At 53.8% G+C, this 13229-nt stretch overlaps 2 protein-coding genes across 2 annotated transcripts; one reads left to right on the plus strand and one right to left on the minus strand.

Moving 5' to 3' along the window:
• Positions 1-1246: 1246 nt before the first annotated feature.
• On the minus strand, positions 1247-8261 carry NOL9 (nucleolar protein 9; the record flags this gene model as incomplete). Its single annotated transcript, XM_082493413.1, has 12 exons — positions 1247-1584; positions 1906-2039; positions 2694-2871; positions 3239-3350; positions 4225-4513; positions 4701-4862; positions 5656-5753; positions 6493-6589; positions 7133-7271; positions 7459-7586; positions 7773-7998; positions 8070-8261. 12 exons carry the CDS (start codon positions 8259-8261, stop codon positions 1456-1458), a joined length of 1884 nt encoding a protein of 627 aa, XP_082349539.1. The 3' UTR covers positions 1247-1455.
• A 100-nt stretch (positions 8262-8361) lies between these two features.
• Positions 8362-13222, plus strand: TAS1R1 (taste 1 receptor member 1; the record flags this gene model as incomplete). The annotated part of the gene is made up of 6 exons (XM_082493414.1): positions 8362-8513; positions 8595-8901; positions 9215-9991; positions 10398-10610; positions 11002-11122; positions 12161-13222. 6 exons carry the CDS (start codon positions 8362-8364, stop codon positions 13090-13092), a joined length of 2502 nt encoding a protein of 833 aa, XP_082349540.1. The 3' UTR covers positions 13093-13222.
• Positions 13223-13229: the final 7 nt, after the last annotated feature.

Here is a 13229-nt window from a genome sequence, read left to right on the forward strand (position 1 = left end):
TTATTTTAGCCACCGTTCAGGCCAGGTTGCCAGCCAAGTCCTTCCTGCACTGCCAGACCCAGCCAGATGGGGATAATTAGGCCTGGATTAAGTTAAAGCTTTAACTCTTTAAAAGGCAGCAATGCCCCACAGCGCTTTGCAGCTCCTCTCCAGCAGTCATCTGGTTTAATTTGTTCCTTTACAGGTACGTGTTTCTGGTGTGCAAGGAAATCTCCTCGCAAACCAGATAAAAGCATTTTTCACACATTACTCACACCCACAGCAGCGGCCAGCTGAAAAGATCCAGCACTGAGCAGCGCACCATGTCCCTCCTTCCTCTGTGGGAGAGACCTGGCCACAGGGGATGTGACCGGGTGCCTGTCTCAGGGGCGCGGACCCCGTGGTCAGACTGTCCCCCTGCTTTGGGACACAGGCAGAGCCACACCACGGTCACAGGAACCACCGTTAGCTACCAGGTTATTTCTGCAGTCATGAATCCATTAAAAGTGATGGTGTTACCCATCAAGAAGTGGTTTTGCCAAAAAGGTCCTCAACTCAGCCTGAGACGCTCACTCACCTCTGCGTGACTCCCACCAACCTCATCTTCACTCAGGAGCAAATCCCTGCCCTGACAAAGAGCTGGAAAAATAAAGAAAAAAAAGAAAGTTCCTCTGTCTTCCCCAGGGAACAACCCAGCAGCCCGGCGCACTGTGCAGCACGTGAGTCCGGAGTTCCTCCCCACTCCTGTCCCCTTTTAGCCTCTGCCTGTCACACAACCTATTCAGACATTCCGGCTGGACCCAGAGCTCTTCCCAGACTGGTGCTCAGGATCTTGAACTTGAACCATGAACTTAAACGCAGTGGGATGATACAGCGTCGCCGGGCCGGTCACAGGCGAGCTGTGGCAGCACAGACAGGCAGCGAGTGAGTGCCTCCCTCCAGCGGCCAGAGCCGCGGTCACCCCGGGGGACAGAGGATTTTCTGACCTGCTCCTTCCTCCCCGTGTCCCGGAGGAGTGGAACACCCAGAGCTGCACGTCAGCCGCAGTGCCAGGGAGAGAACTGCCAGCAGGACCCCGTACCAAATGACAAGCAACCCAGGGTTACAGCTACCATGCCCCAGGGGTCATTCTCCAAAACCCAGAGCTAAGTGAAGGCAAGGCTTCAAACGGAGAACTGCTTCCGATCTGCAGCAGAGCACGCGCTCCCTGGGAACCACCCCCTGCTTCTGTCAGCCGTGTCCAAGTCAACAGAGGCCGAGGAAAAAATTCAAGCTAAACCAACGTTTTTAATAGATATTTATTACAAAACAGCAAAATACATACTGAAAATATAAAACATTATCAAAAATGGACATGCTGCAGTATCTCCACTAGACACCTCTCCGGGGTCCCAGAGCTCTGTAGCACCAGAGCTTCTGTGCCCACACCGTGCTCTTGCCAGTCTGAGGACAAAACAAATCCCACCACCCAAGGCTTCAGGCGTAATCGCACTCGAACGCGTACTCCCTCCTCTTGAAATGCTTCTTCTTTTTCAGCTTCCCAGACCCCAAGATGCTGTAGTTATAATCAGATGTGACATAGGGGATCTCTCCCTCAACTCCTTGCTGGGAAGAGGAAAAACAAAACTTTAAGAACTCGTATCTCCAATGGCACAAGCAGCACCTTCCCCTGCAGACTGACAGAGCTGACTGGTGGAAAGGAGCAAGCTATCGGCAAACAAACCCCACTCTGGTATCTGAAACACGAGAAGAATGTTCTCCTCTCCCTTGTTTCTACGTGTTAAGGACAATTTCCTACAGAGATAACCATCTGCAAATGCCCAGGCATCTCTGGGCACACATAAAGCTTCAGAAATCAGAAAACGGAAAACCTGCCAGCCAGCCTAAGTTCAGCCAGCTCCCACCCTCTTCCCGTGCAAGTCCTACCTGGCCCACAAGAACGCAGTTTGGGATAGCAATATTTCCAAGGAGCAGACAATTCACTAGTCTCAGGTTCTCCGGAGGCACCGGCGTCAGAATGTGGTAAAGCTTCTTTTCCATCTCAACCCCTCGGACAATTCCTGGAAAAAAAAAAAAAAAACAAAAAACAAACACACCACAAAAAACCATGCAAAGTTCAGTCTTAACTCCACCTGATCACTTTGAACTGTACAACCAGACACTGCTGGAGCCCTTTGAATTAACAGCTCTTATAGAACAAGAGAAGGATTTGAGACACGTCTTGAGAAAAACCTGAATTGCTGTATCTCAGCGTACATACAAACAGCGAACTTCCCAAACCATGCATCCCTGTTCACTGGCATGTTCCAACAGAAACTCAAGGAGCTCAGGATCAACCTCCAAGTCAGAACTGTAACGTTAAAGTGAGTCGTAGAAGCAAACTGAGAGGCAAGAGAAGGAATTTCACATAATCCATGTGGCATCTGTTTTTGAGAATGTGTATCCAGAAAGCAAGTAAACAGTCGAGTTACGAAAGAGCGAGAGCAGCAAGCTGCAACAGGCGCCGCTCAGGGACACTCCCCACAGCTGTTACAAGTCAGTGGAAAGCAAAGGACCTGAAGTACAGCTTGTAACAGAAGAGAATATACGACTATTCTTTTCTCTCATGCCACTTTTTCAGTCGTTTTTGAAAGAGTAGGCAATTCCGTCACTCTGCAACCTATCTGTCAAACGCGACAGGTGAGAAGGCAGCTCAAGGTTTCTGAGTGGCTCACCGAAGCCAAGGCAATCACAGACCGGTGTCTGTGTCAGCAAGACCGGCCCATCTGTTTGGCATCTGATTTCATCTGGTATCCTGCAGAGCCCCACCCAGCTGGCGTTCACTGCATACATGATATTGGTAGGAGCAACATCGGTGTGAATAACCCTGAGTGCAACAGCACTGAAAGGTACCTGAGGGTGTGAAAAAAAGAAACCGTTCATCAGCTCAACATCAATTTAGTTCCAGTTCGGAGATAAGCTAATGCTAAGTACACAAAACCCAAGAGCTCCAAACCCACACCTACAGACAGGCATTATCTCCACAGCAAAAAGAACCAGTTTCAACACTAACAACTGAACACAAGAGAACACGTGCCACACTGACACCTCAACAAAACCCTCACTTATAACAACTTTATTCAGTGTTTCTAGCTTTTTGCAGATTACAGAACCTTTTTCCCTCTTCTGAAAAACATTTGCAGTACAAGCAGAACTGTCAATTACTTCAAGCCAGGCTCTCTGCAACATCTCCAAGCCTTTTTTAGAAACGCTCATTTACCTGATATGGCACAAGACTGTGCAGGGGAAGCACGGCCCCAATGTCTGGGGACTGCAGCTGACCCAGGTAACCCAGTATGGACATGTCACGCAAGATGCCGCTATGTACTCGCCTGGAAAATAACCCCAAGAAGTCAAGGGAAGGCAGCACACCCTCACACAGCGACTCCAACCAGCCACCCCGGACAGTCCCGAGAACGCCATACAATATTAGCTGCTATTTCACACAAGTTTAGTTTTTAAAACTTCTACTGCTTAAGAAAATTTAGAGCCGTGTTTTTACTACCTCTAAGGGATCACAGGATTTAGCGCATTGTTTCAACTGTAAAAAGGTATTAATTAACAAGGATGGTGTTTAGTTTTCTATTTAACAAAGTCTGTTATTAGATAACAGCTCCCTTCTCCAACCCTGACAGCCACACACCTTTCAGTCAGTCAGCTGCAAAACATAGTAAATTTGTTTTCTTAAATAACTCATTAGCGAAGGCCAAGCCAAAAAAGCAGCACTTAAAATTGGCAAGAAAGGCCCAAGATCCAGGAAAATAAGCATTTCAAAGATGCTCAAAGTACCAGTGAAATTAAGAAATAATGTAATCATCATCTAGGTCTGTAAGAAATGGGTATGGAACATTCCAATTAGAAAAAAAGAGAGATGTAATATTCAATGATTCCAAGTGGAAGTCAAGTCCAGTGTAAAAGTAACTGTCAGTAGTCACTGGGAGTAGGGAGGAACAACCCCCTCCCCACCAATCTAAAAAACCAATCCTACCCAAACCTTCCTATAAACACCGCTCCCCCAACAAAATACCCAGAAAACTGAAACAACCAACGCCACACAACCCCCTAATAAGTAAATTAATAAGATCTGACCAATTTAATGGAGCTCTTTAAGCCGAAGCCAAAGCAAAGCAAGAGCCTTTGCCATCAGGACTACGTATGATTTTGTTGAGCCCACTAACCACCACATAGCGATAAACTTTTACTTACGCTTCACCTGCAACCCCTGCTCGAGGGAATTCCGGATGGACGTACAGCAACTTATACTCGGGAGCCAATGCATCTCCCCCAGCTTCAGAGGGCTTCCAGTTCTCCGCTCCACTCGTACCCATCTGCTTGCACTTGGCTTGCTGTTTGCCCTTGGTGTACAGGCCAGGTGTGAGATGAACATACTCCGGGGTGAGCGGAGCCATGGCTTTCCAGTCGTACACATCCATCTGAACAATGTGACTGGGCGACAACAGCCGAATGATATCAATCAGGAGCAGCAACCCCTCACCTTTGGGGAGCAGAGAAAACATGATTGCTGCCATGACATAAACAGGTCAGAACACTGTTATGGAAGACCAGTACTAGCTCAAGGTAGGTAAGACGAATTTTCTGGTTCTGGACTCTAGAAAGCATGGTTGTGTACCACTATGATTATTACCTTCCTGCCACACCACCTCTTGATTGATCCTGTTTACCTTTCACCCAGCCCATGGTGTTGACCACTAAAGGCACTTCCTTCTTGTAAGAGCTGAACACATACTTCACAACATCAAGGTATCTTTCCGTGTCCTGCTCGCAACTAGTCTGTCCGTAATACACCATCTTATGTGGTGTTTGTTGATGAGTGAACGGCGGACCTGAAAAAGCAAGCAGCAAACTTCTAGTGGTTTCAGTAAGTCAAATCAAAAAAACTCTGATTCCTGTAGGACCTAATGTAATCCCTTCCAAAATAATTTATCCTCTTTCACATGCTAACAGCCCTTCTTGTACAGCATGCACCTACGGAGAATTTTTTGTCACTTGCAAGACTCCATGCTAGGAAGTTTTTTTGTTTGTTTGTTTGTTTTGTTTGTTTGTTTGTTTAAAATAACTGGTTACACACTTGTGAATTTTAAAACAAGTCTTCTAAGACAGACCATCCAAAGAGTAAACCAGTCTGGCCATATCCTTTTCAGACAGTGACCCAAATCCACAAGACCACAAATCGAAGCAATTTCTCTCACTCTAGCTTTTTTACGCTCCTAACAACAGCCCCCAACCTGTGTGGATCCCCATGTTATTTCTCAAGCTAGTTTTATCTATGGATGCTAAGAACTGGGGAAGATTTTTCCAAAGAGACCTTTCAAATCTGAAAGGCTGAAAATCTGCTTTGACATGCCACAGCCTGTTCCCCCACTTTATATAAACAACTATCTCCTCTTTTAAAAAGAGACAAAACAAGCAGGGAGATATCTCTGTGTTACTTAGGGAGATTATCACATGGAGCTTAGATGCTCCTAGCAAGAGACCTTTAACAGCCTTTGTTTCATTTTCCATATGCACCTTTGATAGCTGTGGCCAACTTCCCCTAAAGTACAGCCTATACTCAGAAAGCACCTTCCGGAAATGAAACAGGTTTCTGGCAACTGCAGAAAATGGCAAAACACATACCGAGAATTGGCTCTGTTATTTTACTTAAAGACACGCATCCAGGTGGCGTAAACTCAGTTTGACCTATGTCACATTCCATATATTCAACTGAGGGAAGGCTGCAGTGAAAGAAGCCTGTATATTAGCGTCCACTAAAAAAAGAAACAGGACATGACCTGGAACACATCAGAAACACAAGCTGATTTTGTTCCAGGTTGTCAAAATTAAATTCTTTAACAAAATCAAACCACCACTCATCTCTCTCCTTCCCGCACTTAAGAAGGTATTAAGCAAGAACGCAAAAAGCTCAGCTACAGTTTATTATTATATTACAGTAGCTCCGTACCTATTCAGCTTTAAGGGAAGTAGCTAGAACAATAATCAGAGGTGGTACTGATCAGTGTACTGCCTCTCCCACATTAGCTGGGAATCCTGAGACCAGCCATTTAAGATTTGTAACTTTATAATCTTCATTTAAGCACAGAGTGGTCAGGGGAATAAGCTTCTATGCCTTGCCCTGCCAAGAATCTTCAAAGACACTAACAAAAACATGCAGTAAGTTATAACTTAAGTGTTATAACCCCCAATTCCTTACTGAACCCTAACTGCTTGGTGCCCAATTAGTTCACATATTTCAGTACAGCAATTTAGTAGTAGTTCGATGGAAATATTTCAGTAATCAACTTTTCTGAAAGGCACCCAAGACAAGAATGCTTATTTTTCTGAATTTTTGTTTGTTTGCTTTTAAACAATATCCACCTTCCAGTTGTAACAGCTTTTCTGAAAATCTTGGCAGGCAGTTTTTCTTTCTTCTAAAACCCATGCAGTACTTAACTTGTAGAACATGAAAAGACTCACCGATTCAGTAACAAGTTAACTAGGTATCTGTTAAATGTCGATTTCCCAGTGTTTTTTGGGCCACACACCAGAACCACAGGAACACCTTCATCTTCCGCTGCAAAGACAAACATACTCTGAAATGGACCAATGCTGTCAGTTATTCTGATGTGCCCTGTTTACACAAATTTGTTAATAAAATAGCTCCCCAAACCCTACAAGACTCTGTGGTCTGACTAGGATATATTTTAATTAAACCGAAAAAAAAAACAAACTTAAAGAGAAGCATGTTAAGCGTACCCGTGTAAAGGAAAAAGGCTCCTGAAGTGAGAAGCAAGCCCTAGCACTACAAGCCAGCACATATGAACTCCAATTGCTCACAGTATTTTAGATGCTGCTGGATAAGGATAAGCAAAATGAGTTCTGCCATCAGACTGGGAAGTGCCTTTACAGCAGTGAGCTGCCTGCCTGTCTGCCAGCACAAGCACAAACCCACGTGGGGTGATGCATGAGATCAAGAGTCCCACTCTTGAGGAGAAAAATACAACCCTCTATCAGTGCCTGTCACAGGGCACGCTCTCCCCAACTTTAACTCATGGAAAGCCTCGTGAACTTCCTTTCCTCAAGCTACTAAAGCTCCTGGTCTCACCAAGCCACTCACCACAGCACGCTTGAATCAGCTCCTCCAGGGCCAGGCACATGCTCTCTGACACCAGCAGCCCACGATCAGGGCTGCATTTCACAATGCCAACAGATGCCAGAACTGCATCTTCTGGTGTAAAGCTGGATTCTTCCTTTTTCTAGAAAAAAGGGAAAAATGCTTCGCAAGGTGCGTGCAAGGCCTTGTAGCTGCGCTGCTGGACGCCGACAAGCACGCTAAGCGGGGCAGCCGGCTCTCGCTCTGCACAAGGCCCGTTGTGGGGAAGGCACGGCATCGGCGCTGCCGCCCGGGGTGGAGCGGGCATCACGACGCCCTCTGGGTCTCACCTGGGGCTCGAAGAGCCGTGACAGCGGCGGGTGGCTCAGCAGGAACCGCGTCACCGGCGTGTCCAGGTGCTCCAGCAGCACCACGGCGCACTCCGGCGAGAACTGTGCCATCACCTTCACCCGCGCCTCTGCAACGGGGGGAGAGCGCCGCCCTCAGCCCGCGCCAACGGGCGGTGGCAGCGCCGCCCGCAAAATGGTGGCGCCCCCGCACCGCGCGCAAAATGGCTGCCGCCCCGCACCGCCCGCAAAATGGCGCCCGCCCCGCACCGCCCGCAAAATGGCGGCCCTCCGCTCTCCCCGCGGCTGGCACTCACGGCGGCGGACACTGTGCGCCCGCATGGCGGCGCGGGCGGCGGCGCGGAGCTGCCGGAGGTCGGCGGCGGGCGGGCGGTCGGCGGGCAGCGCCTCCAGGGTGAGCGCGCAGTGGGTGGCCGGCGAGAAGACCGGCAGTCCCGGCTGGTGCGAAGCGACGGCGAAGCCCAGGAGGCGGACGGCGCCGTAGAGGCAGCGCAGGCGGCATTTCCCGGTGAAGGTCAGCGCCTGCGGGGGGAGAGAGCGGTGAGGAGGCGGCGGCGGGGAGGGAGCGAGCTGCGGGGCCGGTCGGTGCCCACCTGCCGCGGCGCCAGGAGGAGGACGGCGGCGCCCTCCGCCGCCTCCACGGCCGCCAGGCCCAGCTCGGCCGGCGGCACCATGCCGGCGCGGGCGAAGGAGGCGGCGAACTCCCTCCAGGCCGCCTCCGCCCGGCCCCCGCGGGACGCGGCCCGGCGGGGGCGGCGGGACGGTGGGCCGCGCCGCGCGGGCATGGCCGCCTCAGCCTCCCTCCGCCTCCTCCGGGGCCGCCCCTCGGCCCGGCGCCGCCCGCCCCGTTAAGAGGCGCCGCCCGCCGCCCGGCGCCGCCCCGCCATGCCGCTGCCCGCCCTGCTCTGCCTCTGCGCGGCCGCCGCCGCCGCCTCCTCCTTCACCAGCCGCGGCGACTACTGCCTGGCCGGCCTCTTCCCCATACACGCCTCGGCGCCGCGGGCCGCCGCCCGGCCGCTGGTGCCCGGCTGCGACCAGTGAGTCCCCCTCCCCACCCTGTTTCCCCTCGCAAAAAACGCGTTTTTTCCTCCCTGAAAATCACTTTTGCGTCCGCACAGCGCCGCCACCTTCAAGAGCCACGGCTACTGCCTGTCCCAGGCCATGCGCTTCACCGTGGAGGAGATAAACAACTCCAGCGCCCTCCTCCCCAATGTCACCTTGGGCTACGACATCCACGACACCTGCTCGGAGCCCGCCAACCTCCACGCCACGCTGCGTGCCCTCGCCCGGAAAGGCAGCCGGGATGTCGAGGTGCTCCCCACCTTCCGCCACTATGAGCCCGAGGCAGTGGCTGTCATCGGGCCCGACAGCACCCGGCTGGCTCTCACCACAGCAGCCATCCTCGGCGTCTTCCTTGTACCAGAGGTAAGCGTGGCTCCCCCGGCAGATGAACAAAAGGGCTCCTGAGGAGTAACAGTTGGAGGGAGGATGGGCTTGGAGCTGAGGAGACAGGCTGAGCTGGAAACGCAGCCCCTCCGTGCTCTTCCCAGCTGGCAGGCAGGAATTGTGGCTGGCTCGCTGTCCTTCAAAGGTTTCCCTGGCGGCAGCGCATTCGGCTCTGCGTCTGCTGCCTGCCCAGCCCCAAGTCTCTTCAGGTGATGGGCTGCCTGTGCTGTTAGCTCCCAGGGTGCTGCTGCCTGGGGGAGCGCAACCCCCTTTCTCTTGGCTCCCTTTGCAGATTAGTTACGAAGCCACCTTGGAGACACTGAGTCTCAAACGGTTCTACCCCTCGTTCCTGCGCACCATTCCCAGCGACAGGCAGCAAGTGAAGGCCATCTTCCTGCTGCTGAAGCGGTTCGGGTGGACTTGGGTTGCATTGCTGGGCAGCGACAACACCTACGGCAGGGACGGCTTGGACGCCCTCTACAAGCTGCTGACTGCAAGCAACGTGTGCGTTGCCTACCGAGGCATCATCCCTGTCAACAAGGACGCCAGCAGCCCGGAGCTCCACAACCTGGTCAGAATTCTCACGGATGTCAGGGTCAACGTCACCGTTGTCTTCTCCAACAGAAAAAGTGCCTGCCCTTTCTTTGAGGTGGTGGTCCAGAGGAACGTCACAGGCATGGTGTGGGTGGGCTCTGAAGACTGGTCATTAGCCCAAACAATCTGGCAGGTGCCTGGCATCCAGAGTATTGGCTCGGTGATTGGGATGTCTGTTGAGAAGATAGAATACACGATGCTGGAGCGCTTTGAGTCTTGGAAGGCAGCAGAGGAAAGCGCTGCGGCTGGATGTACTGGCAGGACAGAGGCAGGCGGGGGAATCGGAGGGAGTGCCCAGCTGGACTGCACCCAGCGCTGCACCAGCTGCCACTTGCTCGCCGCTGTCCCCGACATGTACGATGCTCAAGCCTCCTTCAACGTATACTCAGCTGTGTACGCCGTGGCACACGGCCTCCACGACCTGCTGGGCTGCGCCTCGGGGGCATGCAGCAAAGGCAAAGTCTATCCCTGGCAGGTAAAAGCAACAGGAGGAAGGATATTCCTTGTGGAAGAGGATCCATGAGGATCTGTCCTCACAGGGAAGGATTTTCCCCTTGTGCCCAGGGGTTCTCTGTCCCTCTGAAAGGCTCATGTCCCAGCTGAAAAGCCTCATGGGCTTCAGCTGCCTGTCACAGTTGAAGCAGCCTGGACCTAGACCCAGCCCCCTGCCCTAGATTGCTTCTGTTCCTCTACCACCAGCCCTTCACAGAAACCTGGAAGGGAATTCCTGCAGCTGGGCATACACTAGCTGTTGGGGGGTTGGAAAGAGGAGCCAGAGCAGATAAGGAACCCCCCTCTAGCACATCTCCCTCCTGAGACAAGGCACTCCTGAGGGACAGTCTCATCATCAGGAAGGGTTCTCTTACTATTCTGTTTTACAGCTCCTACAAAAAATCAAGCAAGTAAACTTCACCCTGTACAAGAGCCACATCTCTTTTGATGCCAACGGGGACATTCGTAAAGGCTACGACATTGTCATGTGGAACTGGAGTGGCCCGAGCTGGAGTTTCAATGTGGTAGGAACTTTCAGTGTGAATCCCGACAGGCTGAGCATTGACCAGGGCAAAATGCTGTGGCACACAAAAGATCGCCAGGTACAGTTCTGCATCCAGATCTTATTTATTGCTCACTGCCAAGCTAGCTGCATACCCAGCACTGCCAGTTCTGGGGTATTTTCCCACAGCAGGGCAGACAGAGGTGGTATGGGGTGTGTGTGTGATCTGTGTTCTGAGTATCAGCTTTCATCCTTCCAAAAAAACCCCAGGGCATATGAACCAAAAAAGCTCCTACTTTTCCTTTAAATATTGTCATTTTCCTACCACCTCCGTAAGCACCACAATGTGGTGAGCTCTTGGCTCCTGCCCAGGGCCTGTCCTGAAAGCTGGCAGCAAGCTGCCTGAACACTGCAGGTCTGGGCTGGTGCTCAGTGAGGTGTCCTACTGCCTGTCCTGCTTGCCTGCCTGACCCTCGCCGCACTCCCGACAGGCTCCTGCCTCAGTGTGCTCCGAGGCCTGTCGACCTGGGGAGAAGCGGCTGCAGCGGAGCCGACACCGATGCTGCTTTACCTGTGTGGCCTGTCCAGCAGGAACCTTCCTGAACAGATCGGGTCAGTATGCCCTAGGGGGTTTCTCGCTCCCCTTCCTTCCTGCTTGGCTCCCCTGCCTCTTCCTCCTCCTCCTCCTGTCAGCTCCTTGCTTCTACCTTGCTATTCCCCCAGCCTCTTCCCTCCTGCTTTCTTTTTCCTCCCTGTTGTTGGTTAAAGCCTCTGAGCTCACCTGAACACGGTCGGTCAGACTCCCCTGTTTGCTTACCCATGGGTATGCAAACCCCACGCCCTGTGCTTTCCGGGGAGCGCTGCCCACAGGTGGGCCCACACAGTCAAACAGCCAGCGGAGATTGTGCCAGCAGAGCCCCTTCTCCTGCAGCCAGGGGACGAGGAACATCCGGACCAACAGCTGTTTCTTGCACCGCATCCTCCGGGAGGGAAATTTGACCCGGTGGTTGCCTTTGTGCCCCAGATGGCATTCAGGGCTTCTGTACCACGCGGTCACCAGCAGCTGGCATATGGAAATGTCCCCTGCCTGGGACAGGCAGCAGGAATCTCCTGTCTCAGAGTCACCAGCCACAATAACAAAACCCTTGCTGGCAGCTTGTCATTCTGCAGCCTTGCCCCGCACTTGAGCTGAGAGGAAACAGCCAGCTCCAGGTAACAGCAGGAGTAGGGAGCCCCCAAATGTTACTGTCCCGTACCCAAGCCTGCAGAAGGGGGGCTGCTGCAGACCCTTCCCAGCCTTCACAGGTTACTCCTGAAGGCACAAGCCTCTTCCCACCCACAGCCCACACACCCCTGAGTCTCGGCTCACCCAGCTGAGCTCCTATGGGCCTCAGACCTCTCGACCCAAGCAGCCGACTTCTAGGAAGTCCACTGGGGGGACTTTTGAGAGGGTGTCTTTTGGTAAAAGAGACCCTTCTGCACCCCAAGGCTTGGAAATGCCCAAGAGGAAGGAGGACGCAAGGAGTGGGCACCTCTCACAGACAGCTCATGGAGCTGTGGGGGCAGGGTGCTGTACTGCAGCACATCTCTTACCCGGGTCCGTGGTGTGCAAGGTGCCTCTGTCACTGCCTGGGCTTCTGTCCTCTGCAGACCTCTACAGCTGCCAGTCCTGCAGGGTAGATGAGTGGGCCCCGGCGAGGAGTGAAGCTTGCTTCAACCGCACTGCCGAGTTTCTGTCCTGGTCCGAGCCCATCTCCTGGGCACTGCTGACCCCCACCATCCTCCTCATGCTGCTCATGGCAGGGCTGGCCATCATCTTTGGCCTGAATGCCTCCACACCGGTGGTCAAGTCTGCAGGCGGGAAGATGTGCTTCCTCATGCTGGGCTCTCTGGCCTGTGCCTGCAGCAGTCTCTTCTGCTACTTCGGGGAGCCAACCCGGCACACATGCCTGCTGCGGCTCCCCCTCTTAGCCATCAGCTTCACCATCTTCCTCTCGTGTGTGGCAACACGCTCCTTCCAGATCATCTGCATCTTCAAGCTGAACGCGCGCTGGCCAGCCCTCTACGAGGCCTGGCAGCGGCACAGGGGACCGGTGCTCTTCATCGCCACCAGCACGGCGGCCCAGGCGGTGCTATGCCTGGCCGCGGAGATCGCCAGCCCCTCGGTGCCGCGCAAGGACTACGGCGCGTTGGCCGAGCGGGTGGTGCTGGACTGCGGCCCGAGCGTCGCGGCGAGCAGGACCGCCGCCACCGCTTACAGCGTGCTGCTCAGCGCCTGCTGCTTCGCCCTCAGCTACGCGGGCAAGGACCTGCCCGCCAGCTACAATGAGGCCAAGTGCCTCACCTGCAGCCTGCTCCTGCAGCTCGCCTGCTCCGCCGCCGTCCTCTGCACGCAGGGCGTCCTCCGCGGCCGGGAGGCGGCGGCGGTGCGGGTGCTCAGCACCCTCTGCACGCTCGGCGCGCTGCTGGGCGGCTACTTCCTCCCGAAGGCCTTCGTCATCCTGCTGCGGCCGCGCCTCAACACGCCCGAGCACTTCCAGATGGCGATCCAGCGCTACACGCGGCGCCTGGCCGACGCCTGACCCGCCGGGGACGGGGGAGGCCCGACCCGCCGCCTCGGCCGGGCCCTGAGGCGGCAGGAGCACCCGCCTCCCCTTCGCCCGCCGCGCCCGCGCGCCGCATCCGGCGCGCCGGCAACCGTCGCACGCTGACGCCACAT

This window comes from Vanellus vanellus (assembly GCF_965231255.1).
Source record: "Vanellus vanellus genome assembly, chromosome: 20".
NCBI classification, from domain to species: domain Eukaryota; kingdom Metazoa; phylum Chordata; class Aves; order Charadriiformes; family Charadriidae; genus Vanellus; species Vanellus vanellus.